This window comes from Lepidochelys kempii, chromosome 1 (assembly GCF_965140265.1).
Source record: "Lepidochelys kempii isolate rLepKem1 chromosome 1, rLepKem1.hap2, whole genome shotgun sequence".
In the NCBI taxonomy this organism is placed as follows: Eukaryota; Metazoa; Chordata; order Testudines; family Cheloniidae; genus Lepidochelys; species Lepidochelys kempii.
In genome coordinates, this window is record NC_133256.1 from 152,724,253 (window position 1) to 152,742,518 (window position 18,266).

General features: G+C 43.5%; 1 protein-coding gene across 4 annotated transcripts in view; it reads left to right on the forward strand.

Moving 5' to 3' along the window:
• The first annotated feature begins 212 nt into the window (after positions 1 to 212).
• Positions 213 to 18,266, forward strand: part of DDX3X (DEAD-box helicase 3 X-linked) — a 35,828-nt gene continuing 17,774 nt past the window's right edge. For 2 of the 4 annotated variants that reach the window (XM_073358666.1, XM_073358675.1), the window contains exons 1-7: positions 213 to 385; positions 2,915 to 2,969; positions 4,446 to 4,496; positions 10,014 to 10,148; positions 12,371 to 12,494; positions 14,020 to 14,181; positions 14,276 to 14,375. In XM_073358666.1, coding sequence (XP_073214767.1) covers positions 341 to 385; positions 2,915 to 2,969; positions 4,446 to 4,496; positions 10,014 to 10,148; positions 12,371 to 12,494; positions 14,020 to 14,181; positions 14,276 to 14,375 — 672 coding nt within the window. In that variant the 5' untranslated portion in view covers positions 213 to 340. The remainder of the gene's footprint in view (positions 386 to 2,914; positions 2,970 to 4,445; positions 4,497 to 10,013; positions 10,149 to 12,370; positions 12,495 to 14,019; positions 14,182 to 14,275; positions 14,376 to 18,266) is intronic. The other 2 variants (XM_073358685.1, XM_073358693.1) reach the window with 1 other exon arrangement.

Below are 18,266 nucleotides of genomic sequence, written 5' to 3' on the forward strand. Positions count from 1 at the left end.
GCCTCCTCCATCGAAAACCGAGGGGACGAGCCTGCAGAGATATCGCGATAGTTCTGGATTCCTCCCCTCCCTTAATCGAGAGCTGCCGGTTCTCTCGCGGGATCCTTGCTGCAGGGGCGGGGGAAGGGAGCGAGCCGAAAGGGGGCGTAGTTTGCGTGCTGAAGTCAGCACGCTGGCAGGGAGGGGGCGGGGGTATATAAGGGGCGGGCCGAGCCGGGGGGGTTTCAGTTAGAGAGGCGAAACGATTCGAGGTGAACAAGCGGCAGCAGCAGCGAGTTCGAGACCCGGCGAATCTGACTCTCTAGACGCGGAGCGCGACCTCCCGAGACGATCGCTCGTTATGAGTCATGTGGCGGTGGAAAATGCCCTCAGTCTAGACCAGCAGGTGAGGGACCGCCGGGGCCGCGAGATAAGCGACGATGGGGGCGGAGGAGGGAGCAGTAGCATCGAGTCACGATTATCCTGAAACCTACGAACTCGGCCTCAATCCTTGATGATGACGTCGCGATATTTTTTCTTGCTTAGCCCCCCCCTCCCCCCGCCGGCTTCTTGCGCACTTAATTGTTGCGATTAATCGCCGCGGTGGTCTCGATCGCGGGGCCGGGGCGAGGGATCGAGGTTTCTCCCGGCCACCGGGCTGCGCGTGTCGCTGCGGCCTGGCGAGCAGGCCCCAAGCCCGGCTTTTGTGTGAGGCCGGCACCCCTGGCGGCGGCTGCGGGGAACGGCGGGCGGGCGGGCGGGGGGGGGCGACAATGGCGGCCATTGTGCGAGTGACGGAGGCAGGCGGCGGGCTGGGCCGGGCCTTTGTCTCGCGCGCTCCGGGACTGGGGGCGGGGGGGGGGGTTTCTTTGTTCTCGCGCCCGCTCCTGCCTGGGCCCCAGTGACGCAGCTGAGCCAGGACGTATCTGAGACGTTGCCGGCGAGTGTCACGGGCGGACCCGGCTTCGCGCTGCCGCCTCCTCCCCTCCCCCCGCGGGCGGAGCCTCTGGTGGCCGCATCTAACGGGGGGGGGGGTAAGCCCGGAGTCGCTAGGGGCCCGCAGGTCTAATGTACTCGTGCCGCGGGGTCGGGTAGTGACTCTGGCCACGTGCCTCAGCAGCGCTTTGGGAGCGCGGAAAGGAAGCGGGGCAAGTAGCCCGGGGAGCTGCTTGGACTGGCCTTGCTTTTTCGCGCTGCGCGCTCGCTCGTTTCCCGAGTCTGGCCCTCGCTGGGCGGCGCTGTGACGGGGAACCCGCTCCCCTCCTCCCGGCATTTGCCATTGCGGCAGCCATCTCAGTGCGGCGGTGCAGCAAGCGCTGCAGGCGGGGATTTCAGATACTGCAGGGAGCAGCCTCCCGGCTAATCCGGCAACTGGTCACGTGTTTCCTCGGAGCCGGGACCGGCTGTCTGTCCTACTTCGAGAGGAAAAGCCAGGACAGCGGCTGCAGCGGTTCCCGACTCCGCCCCGTCCATAAGCCTTAGGTTAAAATGGCAGGCCGTGTTAAGGATACAGTTGAAACTCCAAATCGGAGAAATCTCTGCGCTGGGTTACCTTCTCCCCCGATCCTGTCCCCAGAATTTGGAGTGACGCTTGCTTGTCACAGCAGTGGTGTCAGTGGGCAGCAAGTGTAAACACCATACCTCTGAAACTAACAGCCCATATGTTGTGTACTTCGTTTGCATAGGATTGGAAAAAAATTAGCAAATTTTATTTTGAAGTGGGAGTTGGGCATCTGTTACCTAAATGGAAACATTCCCCCCTTATGCAAGTTACATAGAGTGACATCAAGAACAGTGTGCATATGGAAGGTTTCTTCCACTTGGCTTTTGGCAGCATGCCATCTCCACTTACATAAAAAAAATTGTCATCTTACACAATCGTGGTTTCAGCGAACACTTGTAGACATTCTTGTAAGCAGGCTTAAATGTACTTCAGCTTTTCCAGGAGTTAGATTTACTCTGAATTTTTTTTATAAATGGTAGTTGGTTTGTGCAACTAGTAGGCTACCTAACCCCACTCCACGTTGAATCTCGATTTGTGACAACTATTGGCAAATCACAGCTTGTCTTGTAATAGCAAGATTTTTTTTGCCTGTGTTAATATAGATGAAAACAAAGCTACGAATACAGGCAGATTAATACATTAACACATAGTAATGTACCTGTATCAAAAGCTTGTATACCCACTGAATATATTTTAATCTTTCAATTTAGTATTTTCTATTGTAAAAGAAAACTTAAAATAAAATTCTAAACCAACCTTTTTCTAGTTCTTAAGGCCTAGATTGAATGCCATATAGTTACTTTGCAAGTGTTACTAAAGCAGTGGCTCCTTACCCCCATACTGTTTAGTTTAGTGACAGGAAGACAGCCATCTTATATGATTACACAAAAATCAAACTTTATTTATTGTGCCTTAAAACTGTTCTGTGCTCTTTCCACTTCTGGCACAACCATGGTTTTTTTAAAATTGTGTGTTTGGAACTTTGATATTCATTGTAGAAAACGCTGCAAGGATGCTTTCTAAAGTGTTCCCATGGTCCTAAAGAAAATTTAGTAGCATAAGAGGGAAATGATGGCAGTTTTTGGTTTGATAATCTTAATTGTTGAATTGCAAGTGCTGGGAGCTAAGTTCTGGTTACCAAGCAGCCATTGCATGTGGTGCACTTTTCATTTGTGAGTATAAAGGCATTCAAAAAGTGAATTTTCCCTGCGCTGTGGAAGTAGAATAGGACCAAAGATCATTCTCAACTCTTCTACAATTGTTCTTCCTGTACATTAGAAGCTTATTTGTTCTTATGAATCTCTCCAGTGCTCCAAATAGCAACCCAAGTTTCATTAGTAATCTAATTCTTAATGCCATGATATGAATTGATGGCAATGTGTTAATATAAACTACAGGAATGGTTTGTGTGTTTTTTTTTTTTTTTGGTAGTTTGCTGGTCTAGACCTGAATTCCTCAGACTCTCAGAGTGGTGGAAGCACAGCAAGTAAGTATATAATTTAAAAATGTACATATTCTCTTTTGGCTATACCCAGATACATAGGTAGAAAAATAGCTGTTGGTTGTTATGTACAGCTTTAAAAAACAACCTATTTCTGGGCTTTTATTTTAAGTGACTTAATGTAAGGAGGGAAATCAAAGGGGTTGACTGTTTTGGTGGGGAAAAGGGATGCACTGAATCAATGAGTAGCATGGGTTAATACTTCTCTGTTTAAAGGCAAAACCTATTCAGATCCTTAAGGATTTAACTTGACAGAAGCTGGTCTCCAAGGTTGAGACTAGTTGTTCTGGTCTTCACCACTGGATAAGTCTTTGAAGCAGGCATTTAGTTAGAAGCTAAGCTGCATGAGGGGCCCTTCAACTCTCAAATTTAGTTGCCTACTGGGGCTGTTACTTGTCTTGCATAGGCATCTTCTCATAGTGGTTCTGGGATGCCAGTCTACTTCCACTTTGTCAGTTAAGTGATGCTTTGAAGACATGAATTGCAATTTCTGGCACATGGAATTAATTGCATTTCTGGGAGGCTCTTTAACTGCACCACAGGATTGAGGCCCTGATATGGGTGGTGTCAGTAGGGAATCTTCCTTTAGACTGAATGGATTTCACATTTATGAAGCAAGGGTAGCTTGGTGTTCTCTTCTGCTGACGTAGTGAATTGGGAGCAAAGGAGCAATCATTTTGCTTCTAGTAGTACTCTGAAAGGGGTGGGGGTGGGGTTGTCTCTGGATATCTAGAGACATCAACATCTCCTGACAGCATCTGTATGAGACTGATGATGCTCAAGTAGTAGAGTACTATAGAGAGAGAACATCTTCCTATACTATACTCAAGCCCACCAAATAAACAGTCTTCTCTAGAGAGATGCAACAAGATGTCCTTTCTGAAAGGTCCCTATTGGGGAGGCCAGCAAGAAGCATTTCAATGGACTTACTAGGGAAAGTCCTCTAAAATGGTATTATGTAAGGCCAATGCTTCCTGAAGTGTCAACATGCTAAAACGGAGTTCTACCCTTAGTCTCAGAAGTCGAAAGTCAGAGGAGAGGGTTGGGTCAAATCTAGCTAGCCAAAATGCTGCCAAACTCCACTGACCAAGGAAAACTGGAGAACCAGCCAATTCTCTGCTATGAAGCCATAAAGCCACATAGCACTATTACATTTGTGTTGAATAGAAGGGGTTGGCAAATACATTCTTGTGAAACAGTGTACAGCACAATGCCTGTCATAACTGCATTGTCTTGGGCTGCTTTTGAAGCCTCTAGAATTCAGGCAGGTTCTATGGGCTTTAATTGGGATGGTGTGGTTGTATGAAGAGTCCCCTGACTAAGGCAGGTAGTTGAACCAGATTTTTCTCAGGATAAAGACCCTTTTGGTGGAGAAGACCAGTTTTAACAGATGTTGCTGCTACACATTTGTATGTGGTTCTTGAACAAAACTAACTATTTTTTCTTTTTTCCTTTTTTTAGAAGGTCGATACATTCCTCCTCATTTACGGAATAGAGAACCTTCAAAACAGGGTATGTGTTTTTGTTAATGTGGTGGCATTAATTAATGCTAATATACAGCAAAGAACAACTGCAAGTATCCAATCATGATTGAACGCTCATCTCAGTAGTAAGATATTTTTACACTACTCTTCATAGTGTAAATGACTATGTATACTGCTAGATTGTTCTTTACATAGTCATACAAGTCCTTGGCTTTCATTGGCTGCATCATTAGCTTAAACACTAAATTTGATCTTTGTTGTAGTTGAACAGTCACTTGATTATACTGCACAGGATGTCTACCAAGCTACTTGTGAAATGGGAGCCTGAGACTACATCAGCTTCCAAGTTGCGTAGGTCATAAACAAATGGACCATGTTGAAGCAAGATGGACTCTTAGTCTTACAAATGATTGTTTTGCTGTAGTGATCTGGGGTCAGCAGTTTTGGTTCTAATCCCTCATTGGTGCTAGTGTGGGGATAGCTCAAGTGCAGTGTGATATCTGCCAAAATTAGTTTAACTTCACTCCTGCTGTCGCTTCTGAGGAAGTATATAGTCGGGATCCATTTTCCTGTGGATAGGAGGCACTTCTTGATTCCGTACATACTGTTGCTGGCTGGCATGAGTAGTAAAAATGGTTCTGGTACACTTCAGTTAAGATTCTGTGTAATGTCTTTTTTTTTTAAAAACAAACCCATGGGTAATAGCAGCAGTGCAGTATCCGTGGTATACCCTTGTTGTTTTTCCTATGGTCCAAAACCACACACCTGTTTCCTGCTGCCATAGGGAAACATGGAATATATGATAAACTGTGGTTTATGTATGGCTTATGAAGAGGGCTGCTTACGGTACAATAAAATTGTGAGGCATCAGATAAAATGAAGCTGTCTAATCTTTACCTATTTATGGATAGTTCACAGTTTGGGAGGAAGCATAGAAATTGTATCCCTGTCAGTGTAATACATAGGAGGGGAATCCTGCCTTCTTCCATTTTTCTTTTCTATCTTAGTGAGTCTGAAAGAGGTAAGTCCTTCAAACAGCTCAATGAGTGGTATTTGCACTCCACTGCAGTAGAGTGTGGACATGATATCCACTTGAACAGGTAGAGCAAAAATGGCACGGGCATAATTTCTGACAATGGATTAATACAGGGGTAGGCAACCTATGGCACGTGTGCCAAAGGTGGCACGCGAGGGGATTTTCAGTGGCACTCAACTGCCCAGGGGTCTCTGCATTTTAATTTAATTAAAGCTTCTTAAACATTTTAAAAACCTTATTTACTTTACATACAACAGTAGTTTAGTTATATATTTAGACTTATAGAAAGACCTTCTAAAACATTAAAATGTATTACTGGCATGTGAAACCTTAAATTAGAGTGAATAAATGAAGACTCGGCACACCACTTCTGAAAGGTTGCTGACCGCTGGCCTAATAGTTAGAATTGGGCAACTAAAACTACAGAACCTGGCAATCAGCTGTGTCACATTACTTCCTGCAACTTGCTAGTGGAAAGAAGACTGACTAGCTCGAATCTGGTATCGTGCTAAATTTAGCAAAACCACAACAGTAATCCATCCCATAAACTCTGTATTCTGTTATTCATTAATTACAAGAGTATGACTTAAAATAGATTTTTATTGTCAAATCTTGACTAGTTAAAACAAATACAAAGCATCTTGAATGCTACTTGACTTAGCAACTTCTGATAACCTAGTGAACTCTGGAGATCCCTGTATTAATTCACTTCTCAACATTAGGTAGTCTGAAGTACTAGTATTCCTGGGATAATGGCACCAATTGATTTTTGGAGATACTGAAATGGAAATTAATTTGACCTTTCAGCCTAGTACTCCTGGAGCCATTTAGCACAAACCATAAACGGACTTATTCTGCTTGCAAGCACTTCTAAAATTCAAGGTTAAAACTGTTGAGCAGAGCACTTGCTAATCCCCAGGTTTGTGGCTGTTGAAGCATACCCCCCCATACTATGACTAACCTTTACCTTAACATTAAATTACACCTTTTCCCTAGGTAGGCATTGCCTAAAGCAGCACCAAGTCAGCCTGTTTATCAGTTGAATATGCTGGAATGTGTAGAGCCTTTGGGGCTGAAGAGTGGTCTGGTAAAGAAAATTGTCAATTCATGTTTAAATTGAAAATACTGCATATAAATAATGAATTGATAAGTAATAGGATGGGCCAGACCTAGTAGACTGAAGTCCCAAACCTCCCTGACTGCTCAGCTACAGGAAGGTGGAGCCAAAGTACTGCTGATACTTCCCCTTCTATGCATGGTAACTCATTCTAAATCCCATTGTCATTGCTTATGGACATGAGATTTTTTTTTCCCTTTAGCCCACAACTTTCCAAACTTACCCATGGCATAGCCCTGAGATTATGGGGATGCCACTACTTCACCTTACTACAGATGGCAGAAAATGCTCTAGCCTGCTTCCAAGATTGTTACAAAAAATACATAGCTTCTAATCTTCAGGATGCAGTTACTGATTGGAAAGTCCTGGTGCTGTGGATCCAAGGCCATGTTGTGGGGTAGAAGAGAGCTACTTCTGCATTTGCCTTATTTCTAATGTGGGTACATCCTTAAAATCCTCTTCTGAACTGCCTACGGAGACCATCTTGCTACCAAATTCTTCTCTGGTGGAGTAGGCGGAGTGTTCAAGTAATTCTGAAGTGGAAGTGATTCAAATGCTTGCTGGCCCAAGATAATACTACTTAAAGAAAGATTTCTACCATTGCTCTTTAATAGGGTTTACATATCACTAACTGGCTAAATCACTGTTCAATCTTACTGGATGAAATGAGATGCTATACTGTTCAGCTGACTCATGAATGTGCCAGCCACTGTCTGTGGCATGCATGGGAGAAAACAAAAGCCTTTAACTTGTGGAATTTTGTCTGTCCTCTAGGGAAATCTGTCTTTCCCCCTTTCTTTTGTAGCCATACCAGGCAGTTAAAATTTATCTCTGTACGTTTAGGTTCTCTGTAATGCCTCTTTGATCATCAGGTTGATGGAACTATGCTTGATTGGAGAAATAATAGAATACATTCTGTGTCTTAAGCTTTCTTTAAGCCTTTTGGTTTTGACTCTGCTATATCCCTGGAGTTTTCATGGCTCTCTTTACGACAGGAAATATCTGTAACTACATGAAAAACCACCATTCCAATTCAGGGCCACTACCAAGAAGCTGTAAGTCAATATCATCAGTGCAATGATGTATAACTATGCTATTCTATAGCATGAATTGGAACTGGCCATACAGCAGTGACTTAACGAACTAACAAGTGATATTTGAATTTGCTTTTTTTTTTTTCATTTTAAATAAATTGGTAACCATGTCCTTGCTGACAGCATTTCAGCTGTTTTGGATATACATGTATACTATCTGCTGCCTGGCTTAAAATGTTTTTATGTAACACTTTTAACAGCTTCTACGGACCTAAGATATATTTAACTACCTTAAAGTGACATATTAAGAATATACATGTATCTGGTATCCAAGCAAGCTTCCAAAACAAAGCATTTTGATGCTGGCTATTGTTCATGGGCTGTAATTAATGGTAACCTTTATACCAATTCTAAAGCAGAAGAAAGACATGCATATAGATGAGTTCTTGCTTTTCATGAGTACAGTGGGGCTACACTGGTAAGAAATGGCACCCTTGTAGACTTTTATCCTTAGCTAATTTGGCTAAAAGGACAACTATCCTAAGTCAGCACCATTCTGCATTTAATCACCACGGATGGATGAAGAGTAGGTTTAAAAGCATGTTTGATGGGTTTTTTAAATTGTTGTTTTTCCCCCTAAGCCTTTGTCTACTATACCATAGTACAACATTTAGCATGGCTTTCTCTAGAACTGGTGTCTGAGGCAATGGGGTCTAGTAGTAATTTGGGAGATGAAAGGTTGCCATTCCATTACTGGGAAAGCCTTGTAAAATGACTTTGGCAAAGATTGCCTGTAAATAGTTATAAAGCCAAGGACTCAACAAACACTTGCAGAGTAAGTCAACTCCCATCAGACTCTTATTTCTAACATTGCAGTTCTATTTGCACCAAGGTTTGAGACTTCTCTGTATTTGGAAACTGATGAAAGCCATCATGCATAATGAGACTCAAAGTTAAAATTGACTTCCACTGGCTTATTTGAGTTGCACTTCCTAATGTGGAGGAAAGTGTGTACCGTCTAACTTGGACACTTGCATGGGTATAAATGACACTAGGTAAAATCCTGCATCTTGCTTGCCATGTTCTTTCATCACTAGTGTAGTTCACCATTTAAAATACTGTCTCCTAGTTCTTGCACGTTAACTGCACAGCTCATTCCTTAAACTTGTAATCTGTTCTGCTTGCCTTCACAAGTTTAAGATTACAATTCACTCAGAGTGAAGACTCTCTCTGAATACTATTTTCTCTAGCTAGTATGACATTGACTGCCTTGGTATAGATGTTTGTCTTTGAGTGGCTGCATATCTCTTTACTAAGGCCTGGTTGAAACAAAGCTGTGCTATTTCAATTGAAAGCTGGACTGACTTTTAAAACTGGCACAGCTTTGTGTAGTGAGACTGGGTCTAAACCTTGCTGAAACTAATTCACTATGCCCATGTCTTGCTGCATCATTCCATATCGGAAATGAGGATATCAAAATCTTCACCTCCTAGGATCTGTTTCTTTCTGCACCAGTGAAATCTTAACAATTGAGACCTCTCCATTAATGTAGCTGTTAACTCTCTGGACCCAGTCGTTGATTCATTGCTAACCACATTTATTCCCCTTTCTCAAAACCATTCTTACTGTGAGCTGTCTTCCAATAGTGCCTTGCTAGTAAGACTTGTCTGACTAACCAGCTTCGCTTATGTGACACAGTATACTACATAATAATCCAAAATTCTTAGGAGTTCATCCTGTGTAACATACTAAAATCTGGCTTTCCTGACTCTTAAACCAAGCCGTCAGGCTTCCTTTATTCTAACCTGTTAACTAAGGAGCACATAAAGTTGGAGGGGAGAATCTTAAATCTCCTTCAATTACTATTTTTCAATTATCTTCATATGAAGTACTGGAGCTATTCTCAAGAACCCAGAGTTCTTGCAGCAGGCTCCAACTTAAGTATGACAATAACCATAGTGCACAGGATAGTCTTGATGTTTGCTCCAGGTCACTAACATTCTGACCTATCTCACTAAACTAGCTTTCAGAGAAGCCTTTTGAACAAACTCAGACTTGATTTTGGCTGAGTTTGGAATCTCCTCAATAAGAGTTAACAATTTGTGAACAAGTTTTTGTAAACTAGAAACTGTTCTTGCTATGGATCCTTCCCAATAGGTGGCCTGTGACCCCAATTAAGGATAGCAACCTAAAAGGATCCCCTGTCTTTGGAAGGATTCTGTATTGCTGCAGCTTTTTGCATTCTGGCAGTAAAGATTACACACCACCTCTGGATTAGTGCTATGGAGCTTGCAAACTGCTCACTGGCATGAGTGACATTTTTCCTTTAATTGTTTCACTTTTTATTCTCTGCCAAAGATTCCCCCAACTGGGACTCTGGTCGCGGAGGTAATGCCTATATGAATGGCTATGACCGAGACAGCCGGATGAATGGCTATGATCGTGATCGCAATGGGTTTGGATCTAGAGGAGGATCTGGACATGATGACAGAGGTGGGCGAGGGGATTATTAAACTGTCACCTTTCAGCCAATTGCACTCCACACCAAATTGCAGGAGACCTGATGAGAACTACTCTGCCATAACTTTAGAATAGTTTCACTGCTGAAAGTTTCAGTTCCCTTTAAGTTTGTAGCATTTGAGACAGATCTCACATGAATGCTTGTGGCTTATGAAATTCTGGTTTAGTGCTGATCTGCTTGTCTTCACCTACCAGGATACAAGCAGTAGGGCTTACAGGCCTTAATTGAGATTGGGATGCCATTGTTTGCTGCTGCTACATTATACATGGATAGAAGGTCTGATTTGAAGAGTTTACACTGTAAATGGAGAATACAAGAGGTGGGAGTTTGCTGCAGTTTACAGTCTAAAAGGAGAGAAATGCTACCAAAGTGACTTGCCCAGGGTCATGCAGGAAGTCTGTACTTAAACAAGGAATTAAACTGATTTCCTTGTTCCCAGTCCAGTGCCATAACTACAAACCAGTGTTCTAGCTCAAGTGGAGTAATCAAAATCTCAGATTCTTAACTTTGTCCCTGGAAAGCACCCACAAAATGACAGCATACTGTTGCTTGTGTGTAAGGGGTGCCTTTTCTAGTCATTAAACTGTCTTGCTAATAAAGGTTTTTGAGATGTTAAACTGCAGGTTGCCTGACCAAAATGCAAATATGGTCGTAGAACTATTCCCAAATCAAAACCAATGTGTCAGTGCTTTTAGTCTCTCTGAATTACTTACAACTATCACAAAACTTTAACTTTGTTCTTCATGACTCCATACATCTGCAAATCTGTCTTTAGCATTTGTGGTCTCATATTAGATATTTCACTCTTAACCCTCCTGGTGTCTTTACAGGAAAGGGGAGTTGTTTGACGTAGTATTTATTTCTTGTCTCAAAACAGGTAGCCAAAAAAAGATAGGGACAGTCTGTAGTCTGATTTTCCTGCTCTTGAAGGTCAGAAGGCTCATTCAAAGTAGATCCTACAGGTCACAATTTCAAAACTTCTGGATGCAAAGATATCATTTTACACAGACATACTGACCCCTTCACTTTTGGGTGGGGACTGGGGAGTTTTGCCTGCTTTTCTTGTAGGGGTTGGAGAAATTTTGTTTTCAGCAGCCAAGGGAGGTTGGAACTCAGACTTATGCACAAGAAGGGGGGGGGGGGGGGGATCTGCTTGATTCCCCAACTCCAAAGCTAGACTTTTCAAGGGTAGCAGTTTGCTAGTAGTTCCAGTTTTTGTTAACAATGTATGATAACATAGCGATTGAGCCAGTCATGGGTGTCTTATTATTTGCAGTACAGTGGAACTGTAAGGAATGAGATACTATGGCTGGGGAGTGGTGAAGAGTGGCTTCATTAAGTACCTGTGGACATTCCTTCCCAGAATATGATTAGACTAGTAAATTAGAGCTCAGTTTGCTTTCCATTGGGGCTTTTTTAAACTGCAACAATTCAGGTACTGATGTTATGAGCACAGCATACTGAGACTATTTTATACTAAGTCGGGTAGCCACACTTACTGATACTCCAAGCCACATACAACAGTCTCAGAATTCAAGAGCTGGGGTGCACCTGACAGGGCTCAGGGCTTCAGCTCTGCTCCTGTTACAGCCCCAAGCCTTGGCAGGTGCACTCCATGGGGCTGAAACTCCAAGACCCCCTCCCTATTGGACAGAAGTCCCAACCCCACCACCCTGCTGTAAGGCAGAGGTCCCAAGCTTCCCTTCTCCCTGCCCACCCTCCATCTGGTAGGTGGAGAATTTGTGGGGGGGGGCGGCGGCTCCAAGCTACACTTCAACACTAAGAGCTGTATGTGGCTCACAAGCCATACTTTCACTATCCCTGTACTAAGTCATTGTGTTTAAGTTGTGTAGTGTAGATTTAAATAACTGCATAGTTGGACTCCAAAATGTGAATCTCTTGCTTGACCTGTCATTTTGTTAATACTGTACAACTTTCCAATATCCTCTAATTACATGAGTATAGCGAGCCATGTGTCTGAAATCTCTCTCCTGTGCTAAATCACTAAAGTGTGGGGGTGGGGAGAATACACTCCGATGTTTTCTTTTTGGCTAGCTCCTAACCCATGTGCACCTTCATGGTGGCTTTAGATTGAAAGGAGTCTCTTGCGTGTTGAAATTGGCTTCTTACCCTGAACAGAGACGTACTGACTTTTTATGACTAGAAAAGTAAGCCTTTTCTTTTCCATGTCTAGGATTTGACAGTGGGTGGAATTCTGGTAGAGACAAGGATGCATACAGCAGCTTTGGTGCTCGGAGTGACCGTGGTGGAAAATCAAGCTTCTTCAGTGAACGTGGGAATGGGTCAAGAGGAGGCAGGTTAGTATCTTCTTGCTCCATGCAGTGCAAAACTTTTTTTTTTTTTTTTACATCTGCACTAATACCAGTTTTATGGTACAACTGTGATCTTGCCACACTCTAGCTTCAGGTCTCAATATGACATGGAAACAGGGCTACTTATTAATTTGGGGCAGCAGAATGAGAACCCTGCTTGGAAAACTAGCCTTTCAGGGTAGGCAGGGTTGTAAATAACTTTAAAGCAGTGTTTCTCAACCTAGGGGTTGTAAGCAGGGCTGGCATTAGCAGGTAAGAAGCAGGGCAATTGCCTAGGGCACCACAAAACTAAAGTGCATGGTTTCAGCCCCATGAGGCAGAGGATTCTTGGAGCCCTACGCTGCAGGGCAGCTGAAGCCCCAAGCTTGAGGCAGGGGGTTGCCAGCACAAAGGTTGAGAAATACTGAGTGAATTGGCTTGAGTCTTTGGACTAGCTAATGATATTTGAGTTGTAGTGATTTGCCACTTCTGTGGAAATGGCAATAGGATGCTTGCATCATTGATGAACACTTACTAGTTATCGGGAGGAAGTGATTAATGTAAAATGACACAATTGAAGTTAGAATGTTCTCATTTTTTTCTCTTTAAAAGTGTAGCTGAGAACAATCTGAGTGAATTTAATAAAACAATTGGGCAAGACTCTTGCAGGTTCTCTCCCTTTATTTGGTCAGTTCTAAACACCTCATGTTTGTATGCACAAGTGTGGTGAGAGTGACCTTTTTCGACTCGTTAGTCCCGTATCCTGAATTTTCTCAAACGTGGTTTACCAGACCTAAAACTAAATGCAACCCAGGTAAGGACTTTTTTTTTCCTACCTTTTATCCAAAGCCCATTTTACAAAGAGGGAGCTTGCCTGTATAATGCACGTATTGACATGACAAAGGGCCATGTGTACTTCAGTTTGGAAAATTTCTATTTGTGTGAGGAATAAAATGTAGGAGCAAGTTAAACTTGCCAGTTGTGAATTTTTTTACTATAAAGTACATTCAATGAATTAACATTGCTTATTGTGCCTCCCCATTGTACAAAACTCTCACCTTTCTAGAACAGGTGTCCACTAAAACCTGTAATTCAAACTCAGGTAAAGGGAGAATTCTGAATTGCCATTCCTCAGGTAAACTCTCAGTTTCTCTCAACTTGCTTCTTAAGTAACAGTATTTTAAAAAAATTCTTAACTCCTATAATTAGCTTCCTATTTTGATTATTAGGCTATCCATGCTCTTGTTTACAAACAGTTGAACAGTTAATGTATGAAGCAGCACTATTAAGGTTTCCCCAAAAAATATCAGTCACTAACTTTTACCAAACAAAGGGTATATGTAATATACACCAGCTCAATGGGCAGGGCCCTGTTTTGTTGAATTTTATATTCCAAATCTGGAATCGCACTACCTTATTCTACCTACTGTGTGGAATTAATATGCAGTTAAACGTAATGGGCCTCAGTTTCCATGTCAGACAACCACCCTTGTTGAGCTAGATTTCTAACTAGGTTTTTTGCTGTATTTAGATTTGAGGACCGTGGAAGAGGCGGTGACTATGATGGCATTGGCAGTCGTGGTGATAGGGGTGGCTTTGGCAGATTTGACCGTGGTGGAAATAGTCGCTGGTCTGAAAAGTCAGATGAAGATGACTGGTCAAAACCACTTCCACCAAGTGATCGTCTGGAACAGTGAGTAATGTAACTCCATTTAGGTATCAGCATGCCAATCAAATCTAGGTTAACTAGTGGAATACTGATTTCTTCGATCTTCTTCTGCTTTCAGAGAGCTCTTCTCCGGAGGCAATACAGGCATTAACTTTGAGAAATACGATGACATTCCTGTTGAGGCAACAGGCAGCAACTGTCCTCCACATATTGAAAGTGTAAGCTTTTATAAATTTTTAATATTGAATCTAGACTCAGTTGCCATATACCAAGTAAACTTCCAGGTGAAACTTGATGAATCAGAGTTGGTTCTTCTAATGCTTACACTATGTCCAGCAACTTTTTCCTCCTGATACATAGTGGATCCACCATACTTCAGTGAATCAGAAAGCGTGACCAAGCAGTTGGTAAGCAAGCTCTGAATGGCGAGAGTCACTTGTTTGACAGCTTCCCTTATGTTTTAATAGCTCCATCATAGGTGTGCAGCTGGAAAGATTTCACTCAAAGCATATGTGGTGAAGTGTCTTGTAAGTTGTTGGGTTTTTGTGTGTGAAACCTGTTGCAGTGTGCTTATAGTAGATAACTGCACCTTGCACTTAGAGTAGAAGGTGGTGAGGGTTTATGGCCCTCAGTTCCTGGGAGACTTCATTCTACTGTCTCATCACCCATGGAGAAGGTTTGTCTCCTGTGCAGATTTTTTTTCCCTTGAATTCTGTTGTGTACTCCTGAGGGAAATCTGCACCAAAAAAAATCTCTGCACGGTATTTTAAAATTCTGCAAATTTTATTTGTCAAATAAAATGTAGAGGCTTCAGCATGGCAATGGGGAGCACCCTGTAGCTGGTCCTGCCTCCCCTTTCCTTCCCCCCCCCCCCCCCCCGCCCAACTCAGCAGTGAGACTGCACCCAACCTTGATGCAGCACAAGGGCCTGCCCCTCCACACCAGGTATGGGACAGGCTCAGCTCAGCAGGATCCTAGTGTGGGGTGAGAGGGTTCTGGGTGTGGGCAGCTCAGTGTGGGGATCTGGAGGCACAGGCTTGTTGGGAAGGTTCAGGGTGCAGGGACAATGGGATGCTGCACAGGGGGTGTCAAGGTGCTGGTTGGGTGGGGGTATGGGTTCAGCTGTTTGGGGATCTAGATGTGGGATGCTCATTGGGGCAGTGCAGGGTGTGGTATGGTGGGGGTGGAACAGACCTACAACTTGGCTTCCCATAAAATTTTGAATCCACTTAGAGTGAAGGACAGATGTGATATGCTCACAGTAGCTTGTGTTGTGAGGTGATGAGCTGCAGTGTCTTATACTAGCCAGAGTTTACAAAGTGTCGAAGGTTTTTTCATGCCCAAGTATGGTGTATTGCTGTAGTCCAGCTGAGAGATGACAGTCATGAATGACTGAGGCCAGGTCTTCACCACCATGGGACAGTCTCCTGGCCAACTGGAGATGATGATAAAAGCATTACTTGTGGCTATTGCAATGTGAAACCGTGTCCAAAAGAATCCAAATGCAATCCTAGGTTACATACTGAACTGACCCATTGTAAATGGGAACTTGCAATCTACACCATGGTTGTGAACTCAATAGTTTTCTCTGACCACTAGCACCACCTGTTTTGTTTTACCCAGGTTCAGCTTCATCCATGAGTTGGCCTCATCCAAGCACTGGGCTGTCTTGTGGTGTTTGTGCTGAAGGATAGGTAGAGCTGTCATCTGCATCTTGCTGTACTTGAGTCCATATGATCTTACAGTTCATCTGTTAGTTGCGTGTTGATATTGAAAAGGACCATCTTTGTACAACCCTGCAAGCAAGGGTTCTAGTGGTGCAGGTGTAGTTTCCATCACTACTCTTTGGGTGCATCCCTCCAGAAAGGACTCAGGCCACTTTAGTGCATTACCCTGGACTCATCACATCTCTAGTAAGACAGCTGCATTGAATGCTGCAGAGAGGCCAATGAGAATGGATGTCTGTCCTGTATCTATTGACTGAAAGTGGCACTAATGCTCTCTAAAGCTGTTTTAGTTCCATGTCCTGGCCCGAATCCAGATTGTGCTGGTCTAGAATGCGGTCTTAAGTTAGATGAGCTTGTAGTTGGTCTCGCTCGTTTCTCTGAGCTTGCTTGGGAATGGGAGTTTTGCCACTGGGCAGTAGATGGCTAGGGCTGAAATCTCCAGGTTGGGTTTCTTTGTTGGTCAGACTATTGTATGTTTGAAGGAGGAACAGAAGATTTCTCCTCTGAATCAGGTGTGCATGACCCATTCACAAGCCAGGAAGGGCAAGGATTGGATTCATGGGTCTTTCCTTGGAACTCCTTTAGGGGGTGTCCAGAACTACTTGATAAGTTCCTATGCTGAACTCTGGGAATGCAGGTAGGCTTTTGGTTGGGTTCATTGTTTCATCATGTCTGAGTCAGCCTTTGTTTTCCCACCACGGGCACTTGAGTTTCCACACCTCTTGTTTTTTTGGTTACCCTGCAACACATCCCCATTTTGTGTAGGCAATGGGGATGGAAGGGGCTGTTTGGAGGCCAGTGTAGAATGGTAACAGTTCAGTCCTGGACTCCTTGCCCTGTGGTTGGGGAGCTGTTGTCCTTTAGCAGGTATTGGAATTTGTTGGAATCCATAAGTGTCTGGTTGAATAGGGTCATTTTTATTTGTTGCCCAGGCTATGGAAGGTCAACTGCCATAATGAGGTAATTGTCCAAAGTTGTGGCTGGGTTGTAATGTCCTCTGTGCTTAGGCCTAAGGACAGGTGCAGGGTATGACCAGCTGTGGGGGTTGGACCAGAGGTGAAAGTCCTAGGGGGGAGGCAAGCAAGGAGGGGTGGGGGGGGGTGTCCCTTTTTAATGGACTCCATAGCATATTGTCTGAGCAGGCACTTCCAAGGCCATGACTAGGAACTCAGCAACTTGATATTTTAAAGTCTTTGCCAATCAAGTCTTCCTGGAAGTAGATCTCTGCAGCCCTTCTGCTCTTGAGGGAATAGTTTAATCTCCATGGGTGGAGGCATCCTCTCTATCCCTAGGCCACTCAGTTGTACACCTGCTTCCACACCATTGATCTTCAGGGCTTTGAACAAATGGAAATAAGCAAGTAGTAGCTATCCTAATAGCATCTTCCTAGCTAAGGCAAGAATGATTCCTGGACCTGCTTCACATCTGAGTGCCTTTGTCTTTCCCTTGTAGCGAATCTCTGGAGATAGCAGGACACTGGTACCATAACCCATCTCATTTCTATACCATAAGGCATAGTTCCTTAACTGGTTCTATGGCATAGAGTTGGACTACTGTCCTGAGGTTCAGTCCCTACTCCTGAGCAGCAAGGAGAGAACATAGCTACAAAAGCTGAGGTGCTTTCAAGTCTAGTGTATCCATCAGTCTGGATTCCTTTCTGAATCTCGCCTCAGATATACTTGATAACCCTGGTGCTTTATAAATCCAGCAGGTAATCACCTATGCTCTACTGCAGTTTACTTGGCTGCTATTATATAGCCTCTTATCCACCAGTCAAAGGACTTTATTTTTTTTCCTCAGCATGTTGTATTATCTGTTTCCTCACTTAAGGAACCCTCCGTTTGAACTTGTGGGGTCCTCCAGCTGTTCACTCCTCCACCTGTTCCTGAAGACTTGATTCTTAATCACCATAACTTTGGCCAGAGGGTAGGGAATCTGGGGGCACTCATGGCTGACCTTTTCTATACTGCCTTTTTACCATGACAAGGTGATCCTATACCCCATCCTTGTTTCCTGCTTGAGTGCTTTGAGAATTCTATATCAGTCCTATGATGGACCACCCATAGGGATAAAACATCTCCACTTCAGTTACTGTATAGATAGATAGATAGATTCTACTCTATGGTGAAGTAGGGCAGCAACAAGTGAACACTGCTTTCTGGGGTTTTTATTACTTTAGTGGTTCTCAGCACATGTGATGGCCTGCCAGTATGTCCATGATCAGGAGACCTGCCATGTAGTCAGTCCGCAAGAGCTTTGGGACAACTAATAAACTTTGGAATATCTGATTAGTGTCTGCCTTTCTAGCATCTCTTCATGATGAACTAATCATGACTTGCAGGTTTCTCAGTTGACCACACTGGTCTTTTGTGCAAGATTAAA